At 33.8% G+C, this 16,476-nt stretch overlaps 1 protein-coding gene across 7 annotated transcripts in view; it reads left to right on the top strand.

The window, feature by feature from the left end:
• The window catches only part of phf21b (PHD finger protein 21B), a 54,526-nt gene extending 43,072 nt beyond the window's left edge, over positions 1-11,454 (top strand). For all 7 annotated transcript variants that reach the window (XM_058772456.1, XM_058772452.1, XM_058772451.1 and 4 more), the window contains 8 exons: positions 448-499; positions 1,689-1,765; positions 1,843-1,897; positions 2,145-2,167; positions 3,313-3,471; positions 6,451-6,517; positions 6,596-6,699; positions 8,196-11,454. In XM_058772456.1, the coding sequence (XP_058628439.1) occupies positions 448-499; positions 1,689-1,765; positions 1,843-1,897; positions 2,145-2,167; positions 3,313-3,471; positions 6,451-6,517; positions 6,596-6,699; positions 8,196-8,459 (801 nt within the window). In that variant the 3' untranslated portion in view covers positions 8,460-11,454. The remainder of the gene's footprint in view (positions 1-447; positions 500-1,688; positions 1,766-1,842; positions 1,898-2,144; positions 2,168-3,312; positions 3,472-6,450; positions 6,518-6,595; positions 6,700-8,195) is intronic.
• Positions 11,455-16,476: the final 5,022 nt, after the last annotated feature.

Below are 16,476 nucleotides of genomic sequence, written 5' to 3'. Positions count from 1 at the left end.
TAGTGAGAATTAGACCTTAAAGTGTGACCCTGAATTACAGTTCATCCAAATTTTTCTTATCTTGGAATTTGGGGATGCTGGAGCCTATCCCTTGGGTCTTGGGTCATAGGCAGGGAAATAACCTCGTAGGTCTAGTCCATCATAGAACCACAGTTAATGCATGTGGAATATATAGTTGAGGATATCTTGTTACTAATGGCTCAAACAAAACTCTCTTGAATTCAGGATTTGCCATTATCCTCAAAATCTTTTGTCAGATTGCGTGACTGGTTCTTAAAAATTGATCAGAAATTTGGTACCTTGAGTAACTGAAAAGTGGCATTTAGGCCAAATAACTTGTCAGTGTTTGGATGTGTTTTCAAGTGAAATTAGTTCTGAAGGGTTAAGTTAACATCAAAGGTATTTCAATGTTTAGTGTATTCACTTTATTAACCTTCTGTCCTACAGAAAATTGCCTTCATGGTCGCACTAGGCCTGGTCACCACAGAACACTTGGAAGGTGAGTTGCATTCAGGGTTTAAAATTGCCACTTGGCATCCCGTTAGATCCGGGGGGAATTCAGCCAGGGTGGGAACATGCATATCAACTCAGTAGCCAGTTTGGCAGGTTATATGATTCATAAATTATGTCTTCCAATCAGGAGCCTCCAATATTAGCAAAACAAAGCATAAAGATTGTACAACAATGTACGAGAAGTGCCACATGAATGCCACTTCAGTTTCTGAATTTGAACTGAGGTATCAAACAAGATTAAATTAAATTTTGTATAATTAAAATGGAATAAAATTCTAATGAATTACACATACACCTATAAGCTATTTCCACTAAATATTGGACATATTAACTCTTTCCCTACCAGCATTTAAAAAAAAAAAGCTGCCAGCCACCGCCAGCATTTTTGACGATTTTCACTAAAATTTCATGGCCCCCAAAATATTTTGTTTGTATGAACATGCAATACATCAAAATAAAGAACAAAGCCTCTCTCTCTCTCTCTTTTTATTTTTTTTATTTTTTTTATTTTTTAAATCTGTTTTATTCTAGCTTCAAGTATTCTTTTTTTATAACACTTGAATGCAGGTAAGAAGAATATCTAATTCTTCAAGTTTGAAATCGCCCTTCAAATATAACCAAATATCAATATATCATCAATAGACTGATTTTTATTATTATTATTATTATTATCATTTTTTGACTTTATTAGTATAGGACAGTGTAGAAGTGACAGGAAGCAAAGTGGGCAGGATCTGGAAAGGTCCTCTAGCCGGAATTCGAACTCGGGATGCCTGTAGCACAAACAGCGCTATATGTTGGCGTGCTGCTCACAAGGCCACTGGTGCCGACTATAGACTGAATTTTTGATGTCAATATTTATTATTAATGTGATGGCCATTTTGTGGTTCTGTTTGTTAAAAATCTTTTTGATGATTGTTAATTGTTTTGATAGTATTGATCTTGTAGAAATATGTCTAGTCAGTTCAAAAAATGCATTATACGTTTTAGCGAATAAATGAACGCATTCGCCAAATGTGTTGGTACATGACTGTGTTGAATTGTTAGAAATTGATTTCTGCTTAACTTTGCATGAAACAATTTAACAAATGAACAAACAAAAACTAATAAAAGGATTCACTGTGAGATGTTGGGGTTTAAAGTTCCATCACAGATGGTGTTTTCATTTCTGTCAGAGATCCAAAGTAAACGGCAGGAGAGAAAAAGGCGAAGCACGGCTAACCCTGCATACAGCGGACTGTTTGAACCAGAGGTCTGTCATAGTTTCTTTAAATAATGTTCATTTTATGGCTATGTTCATTTGTAAACATCTTGTATTTTGCTTTTCAGCGCAAACGACTTGCCTCCAATTACCTGAACAGTGCGATGTTCCTGTCGGCGAGAGGTAAAATAGATTTCTACTTCTGTCAACACAATGGTGTTGGGGTTGAGCTGAAAAATAATGCATGAAATGCACAGAAACATGTTTGAACAGAATAAATTAAAATCACACATTCATCATAAGTCAAATGCCAAATGCTAACGGCTTTAACCTGCTGATTACACGCCAACATTGCTGTTTAACTCTAATAACTCAGTTTTGTCAGTGTGACGGCTACTAACCTTACTGTATGCTTTTACTCACACGCTAGACTCTGAGGAGCTCTGCTGGAAGGTACGGCTTTAACATCACTCTGTGTTTGTGAATCTCATGTGGCAAGAATATACATCATTTTTGAGATTTGTTTTGACATATTATAAATATACAATAACACAAATATACCGAAATATATCCAAAACATTTAATTACCCTTTGCTGTTCCAAATCTGTATGACTTTCTTTTTTTTGTGGAACATACAAAATGTACAATTACAGTACTTTCCCATAAGAGTAAATTTACAATATTCAGTTATCGTCGTAAAGTACTTTTGAAATTAAGTAAAATTGAGACACAGTTTTAGTAAATTACAGTTGAAGTACTTTACAGACTTGGTCAAAAAGCTGTTTTTGTTTTTGACCAGATGTTTTTGGAACTGGCAGGATCTGGAAAGGTCCTCTAGCCGGTATTCGAACTCGGGACACCTGTAGCGCAAATAGCGCTATATGTTGGCGTGCTGCTCACAAGGCCACTGGTGCCGACTATAGACTGAATTTTTGATGTCAATTTTTATTATTAATGTGATGGTCATTGTGTGGTATAAAAACCTTTCAAGCTTTCTGACTGTGTTCTATTGTAAACAAACACTGTGACACCCATTATAACTTACCGATCAACTAACATGGTCATTATAATAAAAGAAAAAATAAATAATCAAAACCAGTATATTAGTCAAATAGCACTATTGTGTCTGTACAGTTTCATGTGACTAGTCTGATGCATCGCTTTGGAAATAGTAATGTGATGTGTTCTAAAATAATGAACTTCTTTGAGAAATCTCAAAGGGGGCTCAGAATATTTAAAATGTTAATTATTTAAATTTTGGCCACATTTTAAGGTGCCCTTGTTACAGTGTAATTATACATTGACGTACTGAGTAATATTAATTAACTGCATGTACTGACTATATGGTTAGGGTGAGGATTAGGGTTTGTGTTAGGGTTACTTGCATGTAATTATGCATAATTTATTGTTATTAAAATAATAAGTACATGTAACATGTATAACAAGGACACCGTTAAATTTTATTTAACGTTACAGATTATTTTTACTTGTGAAAGGGCTAATAGTTATATGTTTAAATAATAATTAAAGTGTATATGAAGAATTGCTGACAGACTGTTGTGTGGTGTGTTTTTGTAAATGTCTGTGTGTGACACAGGAGGAGCTGCAGCATGATGATCACTGTGCAGTGTGTAAACAGGAAGGAGATCTTCATCCCTGCCACACTTGTACCCGCGCCTACCACCCCGACTGCCTGCATCCACCTCTCAAAACTGCCACCAGGGGCATATGGATGTGCCCCAAGTGCCAGAAGAAAGTATGTTCCTCTTTGCTTTGAACACACATGTTATAAAAACCCCAACAGCACAAGGATGTCTTTAGGACATTTATTTAATGTTTTATTTGATCTGGACAATGAAATAATCTGCATGGATACAAACTAAATTTTTGTCTAATGCAATTACAAAAGTAATAAATTGATCTTGTTTTAGGAATAATTAGATATTTTTACTAGAAAATATATATAGCTGTCCTCTTTTTATGTTGTAATGACAACATAAATTCAACATTTCTGATGAAAGTGCCCAAGCCATATTGGAAAAAATGACCTTCTGTTACAAATACATAATTTAGGGGAAAAGCGGTTGGGAATAATTATATTCTTTACTGTAGACGGTTTGTCATTTTAAACTTCTTTTTCTTTTTTTTTCTTTTTTTTCTACAGTTAAAAGCTGTAATTTGGTCAATATTATTACATTTAGTTGCCTTACGGCTGATAGCACAAGCATCTCAGAAAAGTCTATTTGATGTGCGTTTACATCTGGAAGATGTATTTTTTAGAGTGCTTGCTCATCAGCAATATGTCTCTAGGACGTTTCCCATTAGATGTAAAATAGACATTTAGAAAATGTCTTTAAGATGTTTATGATTTAGAGTGCATGTAAAACTGACATCTTAAAGAGGTTCCTTAGATGTTTGTACACTTTCCAGATGAAATGATTTCTAACAGATATTTTGTACATGTGCTATCTGGGACCATGTAAAATAAAATTACACTGTATTTTAAAAGACAATATATAGCCCCTAAAGGGACATGGTGGTGGAAAAAAAAAGAATCGGGGTGAGTGGAAAAAATAGGGGTGGGAGGAAAAATAAATCCTTTTTTTTTTTTTAACAAAACTTTTGCGTTCTCTCGCAAAACCAGTTGAGTTCAGACAAACACTTCCTGTTTACTTTACAGCTTGCAGTGGTTCATACAACTCCATATGTTCACAATGGAGTGGTTTATACAGTTTTATTTTGAACTTGGACTCAAGTATAAAGAAATAAAATCAGTGCTTAATTCAAGGCACAGTTTTGGGACACTCTAAAATGTTTAATGTGGCTTAACTGTGACATTGGAGGACTAAATTTGATAATAATAAATACTGTTAACATTATTAAGCTAATATTAATAACCTTATTAATAATATTACTACTATTAATAAAGCAGAATAGCCCAGAATATGAACGCAACATGCTGCATGTTAAGCTTTTTCTCCCTTATAGAAAACGGTTAAGGTGGGCTAATGAACAAAGACGGTGATTTAAAAATACCAAATCTGTTTACAGACTATATTACACACAGAAAAGCAGATGAGGCCAGAATGGAACATGCAGTTTCACGTGTTTTCACCCCCGTAGACAAAACATTATAAAAAAAAACTCCATGTTGCTTTTCTGTACATAGTGTATAGACTATTTTTAATATAAAATTTGGTCTTTATCATTTACAAAGTGATATTAAGCCATGTTAAGCACACTTTTCTATGGGGGAGAAAATGCATATCATGCTATTCAGCTCATATTCTGGGCTCATCTACTTGCATGTACACAGTACTTATTTATGAACCACTGCATGCTGTATAATAAACAGGAAGTGTTTGTCCGAAATCAGCTGGTTTTGCGAGAGAACGCAAATATCTTTGCGAGAGTACACAAAAGTTTTGCGAGGGAAAGCAAATATCTTTGAGATAGAATGCAAAGGTTTTGAGAGTGAAAGCAAATATCTTTGTGAGAGAATGCAAAAGTTTTGCTAGAGAACGCAAAACATTTGAAAAATATTTTTTCCTCCCACCCCAATTTTTTCCTACCATGTCCCTTTAAGGGCTCCAGAAATATATGGAATGCATTTAGACTTACTATTTTTTTTAAGCATTATTCTTTACAATAAAGTTTTACAGGTTTTCGTTTTTTATATATTTAAGAATATAATTATTATGGTGTTGTTTAGAAGTTTGAAGTGTTGTTTATTTTCTTTGTGTATTATTAATACACTGAACAAAAATTAAAAAGGCAGAGCTATAGTGCCCTGGGCCCGTATTCTTAAAGATTCTAAGAATCCTCTCAGAGAGCTCCTAATTTAGCTTAGAAATTTCTAACTAGGAGTCTTGGCTTAAAAGTGATTCAGGACTAATCTGAGAGCAACTCTGAGCGAGGAAAACGCAAAAACTTTTATCTTAGTGAGGAGGCGGGGCTGACCCCGTTGCTAGCGATGACACGGTCTTTTGAAGACTGTGATTGGTTAATTGTCCAAGAAGGAAACAAAAGAGCGCTTTTAAGAGTAGGGTTTATTATAAGCCTTCACTTTGAAATTACATGTGTAATTTTTCCTGTTTTACCGTACTCTCTCTCTCTCACACACACACACACACACACACATTATATATATTTTTTATTTTATTTACCATGCTGTCATACTTAACGCATTTTATAGGAAATGAACAGCGACACAATGAGGTTCTGAAAGTGCTGTAACAGACCCAAAGCATCGCTGCTGCAGAGTTGCATTTTTCCAGTTGCCAAATATGTTAATGTAGTGATTACGTCCATTTCTGACGCTATGGCATTTCTGCGCGGTGTCGGAGATGTTAGCGTGCCTCAAATAAGATCGGTCACAAACATGATTCCTGCACGATCTAATGTGTAGCATCTTAACTCACTGGCATGCATTGTGTGCAACATATCTCTTCTCCCTCTTCATGTTTCGTCCATTTTCTCCGCTGCTAAAGAAACTCTTAAGCCTCTTAAAAGTCCTCGTTCGTACTCCTAACAATATTTGACCTTAAGACCTCTTTTAAGGGTTAAGATGCTTTCTGAATTACTTTTTTCTTTACTAGGATCTTTTCTTTAATTTTAAGAGAAATGGTATAAAAATAAGAGAAATAGAAATAGAGAAAAAGAATTTTCTTAGAATATTGTTACTAGGAGCAACTCTTAGCGCTAAAGAATTTTTTGTTCTGTTTCTTTTTTGAAGGTTTTGAACAAAGAGAACTTGTCATGGCCACAGAACTTCATCCAGTCGTATGTTACACATAAAACAGGTGAGCTGTCAAACACATCTGAATGCACTAGGACTCCTCAGGACTCGATTCTCAGTGATGACGTGTATGTTTGTACAGTGAGAGAGGAGGAACGCAGGAAGCTAATGAGGAGAAACACTGAGCTGAAACTTGAGTGTGAACATCTGAGTGAAGAGGACAAGAGACTCTGTGATTCTCTCTCGGTAAGAAATTGTGCTAAATAGGACTACCTGATTTTAATCTTTATTTTAACAAACCAATATTGATTCTTAAATATAAAAAGTACATTTTTTGTAAGATTATAAACAGAGTTGACATTTTTATAAGGATGCATTGATCCGATACTCAGTATCGGTATCGGCGCCGATACTGGCATTTTCTGCCGGATCGGGTATCAGTCAGACGAGACCGATCCAAATCCGATATTGTGCGTATACTATTCTGTGTTATTGTTAAGCCCTACGAAAGGCACAAAAACATTATAAAGCACCATATTTTTCATGCACTATATTTCAAGTGTTCTGAAGCTGTTCCATAGTTCAATGTGAGGTACAGATGAATATTTAAGTCATTAAATTCAAGTTCACGTAAACTGTGGCTGCGGCTGTCTGTCATCCTCCCTTCAGCATTCAAACTGTGTGTTGGGTTTGGTTACTACAGTTAAAACGATTAAACTCTCTTCAAGAGCGCACAATAACTTGAGATTTAAAAGAGATTAAAAGAGATTTAAAACTGTTAAAAGAAAAGGCTCAAACTATTGCACAGATATAATACACTACTCATCAATATCTCTTCCCTTTGCGCTTTGAACTTTTCTATGCGGAGCGTGTGTTGCTTCAAGTGCATCATTCTGCGTATGGGATGTGCATAAGCACTTTTTGCCGCTCTGTATGGAGCCTTTCGTATTATAATACTTTTGCGCAATGAAAGATTATTAATATTCTTTCTTGTTCTGTCCTATCTATCATATGTTGCTGCCTTCATTACTGTGCTATACATTTAAAAGGAATTTCTTTTAATTTTATAGTATATATTTATATATAGAGATATACATTTACATTTTTTCTTCTATTAATGTATTTTACAACAATACAAAGAGCAGTGTGCAACATTTTACCAGATTTAGTCCTACACTTATTCACTTTTATTTGTTCCCCACTAAAGTTGTTTCACTAAATATTTAGATTTTATAAAATTATTGTGAACCCATGATTTTTCTAGAGTATCTTTTGCTGCTGAATTATCCACTAACGTAGTTTATAATAGTATTTTTTGTCATAGATTATGATTATGATTATTGTATTTTTTATGTATTTTTCATTAAAATGAAGTTGTCTATGTGTAGTAGATTGTGTTTAACACACCAAAGAGTGACAATCAAGTCAACACACAGAAATATAGAAATTCTACATTTGATTTAAAAAAAAAAAAAAAAACTGTGCTGGTATCAGATCGGTATCGGTATGGGCAGATACTCAGAATTTTCAGTATCAGATCAGTTCTGAAAAATGGTATTTTTGCATCCCTACTTTTTTTTTTTTTTTTAAAAAGGGCAATCTGATAACAGGGTTGATGCATAACCTGGGGACTGGTTCATTAATTTTTAAACCAAGCAACTGAAAAAAAAAGATGATCATAGAAGAACATTAAAACTGTGTCTGACATTGCTCTGTCATGCAATTTTAAATCTGTTCAACAGAAATGCATTGAGCTGAAGGGGCGTCTTTTGGGTCAGCAGCGGGAGACTCAGACGTCCCTTGAGCGTCTCAAGAGTCTGATCCGACTCATCCAGCGTGACCAGATGATCCAAGTAACTATGACGGCCACCACCACCACCGGAGCATCGCTGCTCTCGCTGCCGTGGATCAAAGCCACGGGCAGCAGCACCAGCACCACGGCGCCCACAGCTGGCTCCTCCGCAGTACTGCACAAAACCACACTTCAGCCGCAAGGCAACAACTGACCCCGAGCCCACACAAACACGCAGAACAGCTCTCTACAAGACCACCGAACGTCTTTGTAAAGAGACACGGACGGTGATATCCAACCAACGTGCATTTTCTTCTGGTAACGTCTTACCATAAAATAATGGAAAATTTTGAAAAAAAAAAAAAAAGTTAAAAAGAAATTATGAGCGTCACTCAATTCATAAGTATTTTTTAAAGCCAACACACAGTGCTCACAAGATTTTTTTTTTATTCACTGTTTTTTAACGTGTTATTTTTCTTGGCCTTAATGTATTTTATGACTAGATTACGATGCTGTTGCAAATATATGAAATAAGTATTCTACATAGTTAGAAACATTTCTTTTTATGCTTTGCATTTTTTTTTTACTGGGGTTTGGTGTGTGTGCGTATCGGGGGGAATAATCGTTCGCGTTTAGTTATTGAGAAGGTTAGTGTAGTTATAGTTGAAGACAAGCGACATATGAAATGGAGAGCACTGTACATTGGTATATCGGAATAAACGTTTGTTTTCAGTTTTTGAGGAACAATGTTTGCCATAATAATTCAGGTTAAAGCGAGACAGGGAAATGTTTTCGTTTTGTTCATTTTGTGTGTACCTGCGAGCATACAAACAAAAAACAAACAAACAAACAACAACATGTGATAATTTTTCAGTATTAATAGAGAGAAAAGAACAAAGTATTTAAGATAACAACAGAATTTAGCCTTTTTAGTGAAGAATTTAGTATTTTCATGCTGATGCCTGTTAATGATTTCAAATAAGTATTGGAGAGAGGGATCTTTGTACATATATGATTTTTATTTTATTTCGGCTGTCCCAACAACACAAACGAAAAGGCCATTTGAGTTCTTTGAGTGCCTGATCCCGGAATCCAAAAACTTATGTTTTGTCTCCCCACTATATAAAATATGCCAAAAACCCTTGAGTGTTTTTGTACCGTTAACTGTTTAATGTTTTCATCTCATCTTGCTCTCTTGTCTAAAGTGTTTAAATGTTTTCATTTTCTTATTTCACATCACTCCAGGATTATCACAAGTTGCATTATTATTATTCTTTTTTATTCATATTTTTAAAAGTTAGAAGTGAACACTGCCTGATGAATAAAAGTAAAGAATTCATATCTAAAAAAGTCGATGGAGAAAAATAGGAAATGATTTGAATGCTACTTCAAGTTTGGAAAGTTTAGCATGTTCATTTGAATGGTTTGTCTTCCTCTGTGGTTCGAAAAACAAACGCCGCATCCCTGATGAAAGAAATAAGTCGCACACGGTTAACGACAGCACTATCGTTCTCTACAAAGGATATTTCATTAAAAAAACAAACATTAGTCTTAGTTTTGATTTAGTGTTAAATAAGAAATCCCATCATTGATATATATGTATACCTTTAAGGGCTAACAGACTTGTATTTAACCACATTTGGAGTAAAATTAGATTTTTCTTTCTTCCGTTTAAAAGGAATATCTACTGAATTCATATGCAGCTTAATTCGGATGTTACATTTGGTAGCATCTGTAAATAGCTTTTTTGTGTAACATTTTCTATGAAGTCTGTATATGTAATGTAATATTATGTGGTAACATTTCAGTCAGGATCTATATGTTAACATATGCTATTGCATTGCATTAACTTTAAAAAGCTTGCAATTAACAGTATTATTACAGCATTTATTAATCTTTGTTATTTATTTCATTTATAAATATATAATTGTTCATTGTTAGTTCCTAATGTTAAACTCTATCTGGAATTAAACTAATTTATAGACACTATAAATTATATTACAGATTAGAAATTCAAAACAAACCAATATTGATAAATGTTGTAAAAAAGGTGTTATTGTCAAATTATTTTATAATAAATAAATAAATATGACCACAGTTATAATATTCTAATATTTATTAATGGTCAGTACAACACATTAAAATGAGATCAAGACCGTTGCTATTTTGTGTTAGGTATTTAAAAGGTATAACCCTAAGTATGTATAGTAAATATTACAATACATGAAGCATTATTTATACAGACGTCATAAAAAGTGTTTGTTTGTTTTTTTACTTTGAGGTCCTGTATTATCATATTCAGAATGTAACTTAATGCATATCATCTATTGTTTCATAACAGTCGCTCCTGCTAAGTAATGCATTGAGATCAGTAAAAACAATTCTTGGCAAGCATCTTTCGTGTTTTCCATTAAACAAAAACAAAAAGTAAACATCCCTAATTTACTTAATACTTGTTTTCAGAAAATAATTTCTTGAAATAATTGTTTTTTTTTTATTTTATTTTATTTTTTTAAGTAAATTAGTCTTGCTCTACAGATGTTTACATGTTTTTTTATTGGTAAACAAGACAATGCTGATTGAGAAAATGACAGCATATGGCAGGGCAGTGGGATGTGACGTTAATATCAGCCCTTTCCATGAATACTATAGGTTTATTTATTTTAATAGTTTTTAATTTTTTTTGTATTTAATAAAAAAAAAAAAAAAAAAAAAAATTTAATTAAAGTATATCTGTGCTCTGTTCTTCATATCACTTCCATCTACATTGCGGCACGTCCCTGATTTCTGTTCACCCGTTGTCGCCCATGTTCCAGATATCCTCTCCGGGAGAAACTGTGCAGTGCTTATACAGATCTATTTTACTACACTCAACACTACGTTGAACAAAAATCAAATTATATTCTTTTATCAATGAACAAATGAGGGAAGACAAAAAAATGACAATTTTTTTATTGTTTGCTAATTATGCATTTTGACTTAGCTTGCAATACGTGATGTGTCCTTTTGCAATGGAGAAGGAAGCAAAGCGAAGTGGATAAGACAACACAGAGGTGTTTAGCTAGATGTCTTTGGACTGTGTTTTTCTTTGTCATTCTGAAGGGGACTGTCCAGTGGATAGTACATATAGAAGAGTGTTTGTCTTACATATGCCAATGTAGTTTTTACATCATCTTATGATCTATTAAAGTTGATTGGAAGTTCATCAATTGTAAGACTTGTCTCACTTTTTGTGCTTCTTGAAAATGTACTGTCAATTGTGTGTATTACAGTTAAGTCACCTGAGCCATGTCTAGAGACTATTATAATAACAATTATGCATAATTACATGCAAGTAACTCTAAGCCAAACTCTAATCCTAACCCTAACCATACAGTAATTACATGTAGTTAATTAATATTACTCAGTACTTAAATGTATAATTATACTGTAACAAGGACACCTTGTAAAAATAAAGTGTAACCCAACCATCTAGAATCTGTCCAGAACACCATAGCAATGATTGGTCATGCACTCAGAAAACTGTAGTAACCACATAGTGCTATAAACCACACAGAAAACCTTAGCAAATGTATTGCTACACCCTGGCAACCCCCTGCATAGTAATACACAAAAACGGCTTAACAATCCTTACCAACCGCATGTGAACACACTAAAAAAAAAGTGCACACGGAGTCCAAGATTCTAGTCCAAAATTTTTGCACGTTAAAAAATAAATAAGACCTCATTCATGTTTACACACTGGCTCCAAAATTTTCGTCTTTCATAAAAAATTCGGATCAGGTTTGATTTTCTGCATTTTCGCATCCGTAGCAAGCAAGGATGACGAATATGAAAAAACGCATACGAACATTTCTGAGTCAGTGTGCAAGGATCTTAACTACATTCAACACAATTATGTAAATTAATTACAAAATAAATGTAAACTGTAATCTGTTACAATTACTGAGAAAAAATGTGCAATTAAATTAGTTACTTATGAAAATGTTAACAGTTACATCTGAATATTTTCACACACATACAGATATGATTGATTTCTTTCCCAAATTGCACTGAACTTTACCAAGTTTCTTTGGAGTTTAGGACACATGCTTATTTGATAACTGTTTTATTTCCTATTTAGGTTTATATATATGCTTTTTTTTTTTTTTAAGGTTAACTGTTTTGTTCTAAGGTACTGTTAGATGGCAGTGTTTCCTGTCGTAGCTATGCAAGGATTTGATTTAAAATTTGTAATTAACAATCTCAGATTTAACCTCAGAACGATCTCAAAGTAAAAAGAGGTGCTAAAGTCTGATTTTGTGGTGGTTGTGCTTTAAAATTAAATGATTATAATCTTAATTCAAGTGTTGAAGGATTTTGAAAGTCTGACAGTAATCAGTGTTGAGTACTACTGTAAGGTTAACCCTGCCTGCTTCAAATGTTTCTAAAAGATTAACAGTTGAAAACATTCATTAGAAATTTAGAAAAGTAATCAAATGTAATCAGTTGCATTACTTTAATACAGTAATTGAAATAGTTACACTACTTATTACATTTTAAATATGGTAACTTGTAATCTGTAACTATTACATTCCAAAGTAACCTTCCCCACAAAACAAATACAATCTCGTGGCAATATTTTATGTTTTGGCGAATTAATGGCTAATTTGTATTATGTATGTTTTCATACAATCTGCTTCTTGCGCCCCAATGACAGTTATGTTTTGGGTGAACTTTAATGCTTGATTTTTCTAAAAGTCATAATTTTATATGATCCACATCACTACCTCATAAAACAGTTATGTATTCCTATGAGATCAGGTTGAAAAAAACAACAACAGCATAGCAACTACACAGCAGTGCCCTGGCGACCCCTCACAGAATCCAGTTAATTACTGTTTATTTACTTTTCACGGTATTTCAAACATTGACTTGATTCATGAGATGAACCATATTAATTAACTGCTGTATCAGATTAGCAACCATTACTTCCATGTTCATGTGTAATGCAGTGAAAGTGTGTAATATGAACGTAAGAACAAGGTAGCAGTCGAAGCTTGTGAAAAAAACCCTGAATCATCCGCTTGGCATCAGTTTAATTTGACTGCCTCCTTACCAACATGAATGCTGCATGAAAATGTGTTTGGATACGCAAACTTTGACATCAAACAAAACATGGGAAGCAGTTTCACTTTTTAAAGTTTTAGTCTACCTAAACAACACAGTCATGACATTTTATTTCAAGAAATCACGTGACACTCCTGGAACTGAACTGTTACACTGTCTATCGTATTTGACCTTTGACCTTCAGTCACTATAAAAGGCAGTGTCCCTTATTTTTTTTAAATCAAATAATTACATCAAGGGCTTACAAAACCTCCCCCAATTGGAATAAAATACTAAAATGTATTTAAAATACATTTATTTTGTGCTAAGTATACTACAAATATTTTTGAATATTTATATATTTACTTTTGGTATACTAAACTGTCTAACTAAAGATATACTGAAATATATCTGATTGTGCTAAAGTGGAACTAGTGCAAGTATACTTTTCAGGTACATGTTAAATAGCTTGCATTTAAGACTGATATTATACCAAAATAATACAATCCTTGTTAATAGTGATATTAAAACACATTTTAAGCATAGTATTAAGAAATGTGCATTGTGCAATAAAGAAATACTCCAAATAAAGTTTAATTATAATTTTATATCAGTAAGTCTTAAGTGACATGCCAATAAATATGTTAATGGATTTGAAGTATACTTAGTATGAAATAAATGTATTTTAAATCAATTATGGCATAGGTTTAAAAAAATATTTTTTTTTTACTAGGGTCCTCATTCACACAAACTGAAAATTTTTATATGCGCTGCTTCTTTGTCCTGATTCCAGCTCTGCACATTCACATTCTCTATCCAACTTCATCAATACATCCTGGAATGTTTTTTTTTAATTTTATTATTATTAACTGTATTAAAGGAGAAGTTTGCATGCTACACATTTCATGATGCTTCTCCAACATTTTTTTTTTAAAGTGAAATAAAGTAAATTAAGTAAAATAATAAAATTTCACAAATTTAAAAATAAACAAAAAACTTCAACCTAAAACTTCAACTTCACCTCAACCTAGAAATGCATATGTTTTAATTTTATAGAGTATTTGCAATTTATATTTGTCGACAAAACTAATTTCAGTCATTTAAGTGCAATTCTTTGGATGAAAAGGTTTTAAGATGATTGTGGAGTATATCAAATATGCTTTTATTTAGAACATGGTCAGTGAAACTGTTTTAAGTGTTATAATGCCAAACACCTGTGAGGTGCTGCTGATAATGGTACTTCATAGTATCTGTGGAGAGTAGGACACCTACTGGCTGGGTTTAACACACTCCGTTTCAGGAACTGTTTTTGTTGGGGAGAAAAATAGCGACTATAGAAATATAGTAACTTATTATTAGTAAGCCTACTTGTTTGTTGTTTTAAACAATATCAATATTGCAATCATGCTGTTGTTTGGAATAGAGTAAGATGCTCCATTAAAGGGATAGTTCCCCCAAAAATGAAAATTTGATGTTTATCTGCTTACCCCCAGGGCATCCAAGATGTAGGTGACTTTGTTTCTTCAGTAGAACACAAACGAAGATATTTAACTCAAACCGTTGCACTCTGTCAGTCATATAATGGCAGTCAATGGGACCCACGGCTTTGAGAGACAAAAAAACATATACAGACAAAACCAAATAAAACCATGTGGCTTGTGACGATACATTGAGGTCTTAAGACATGAAACAATCGGTCTGTATGCCAGAGCATGTTGACGCGTCACACGCCGGCTGTTGTGAACGCACTCAGGACAGTTGGACATTGCGGTGGATCAGAGGTAAAAAATGACATAAATACTGTTCAGTTTCTTGAACAGACCGATTGTTCCGTGTTTTAAGACCTCAATGTATCGTCACGAGCCGCAGGGTTTAATTTGGTTTTGTCTGTGTATGTTTTTTTGTCTCTCAAAGCCGTGGGTCCCATTGACTGCCATTATATGACTGACAGACTGCAACAGTTTGAATTAAAAATCTTCGTTTGTGTTCTACTGAAGAAACAAAGTCACCTACATCTTGGATGCCCTGGGGGTAAGCAGATAAACATCAAATTTTCATTTTTGGGTGAACTATCCCTTTAAGAACAACGAGCAATGTGATATAATTGTATCATATTTAGATATGTTTTGCATGTGCAGGATGATGCTGCATCAGCCAATGTGTGTGTCCTTTTTAAGAAATATACACAAAAACACTTGGTATTCAATATAATGTAATAGATCACTGTTTTCCAGGCACAGACAATTAGACAAATTAACCTCAAAACTGTTTTGATTGGCTAAATCCCAAAAATGTTGATATTCAGATGAAATTACTACATTAAAAAAGAGCGAAAAAATTAAAGTGGGGGTCATCTTAAATCAATAAAATTCCTAATGAGCTTTAACTAAAACCTTCATAAGCACCAAGATACTAAAACTTGTTTTCATAGATTGCATTTTGAAATTTGAATATAAGTGTATTTGCTATTTTTGTTCACTTGTCACTCATTTTGCATCATTGATTTCCAAAATATCACAAAAACAATGCACAAATAAAACCTCCACTACACTGTGACAACCCAAAATTAACAATTGCCTCCCAGCAACACACGAGAGCACCTCCTTCTGTGGTTCTGATTAGAGGACTCCACGGCCGGATGGTGACTGATGCAACATCCCCCTCTCACAGCCAATCACAGCACAGAAAGAGCTCATGACCCTCAGATTTGGCCGTTGTGATGTTGATCAGCTTCATTTGGCTTCTGAATGTTTCCGACTGCTGCTCCAAACGCTTTAATCCAGAGCTGAAGACTTGCTCCAGGTTTCCTGGTATAACAGCTGCAGTTAATGGCACTGAAGCTCACATAAGCCCTCGGAGTTTCCCTAATATCAGTGATCACACGAGCAGCACGCGTCTTAATAACAAAAGGAAATATTTGAGCTTCGGCTGTTTTTAGTAGTTTAAGTCTTTTCAACAGTGATATCCAAATGGCTTTTTTTTTTTCAGGAAATAAAGGAAAGAATGTGTGACAAGCAAAAACATTTCTGTTTTTTGCAAATTAGTCTTTAATAAAAGTTATTCATTAACAATGTAATGATTTGGTAAACATTGTATTATGCTACTGAAGTAGTGAAACTTTAAGAACACTAGGTGACACTTTA

This window comes from Onychostoma macrolepis, chromosome 04 (assembly GCF_012432095.1).
Source record: "Onychostoma macrolepis isolate SWU-2019 chromosome 04, ASM1243209v1, whole genome shotgun sequence".
NCBI lineage: Eukaryota > Metazoa > Chordata > Actinopteri > Cypriniformes > Cyprinidae > Onychostoma > Onychostoma macrolepis.
Note: the sequence above shows the minus strand (reverse complement) of the source record. Positions and strands in the feature narration are given on the sequence as shown.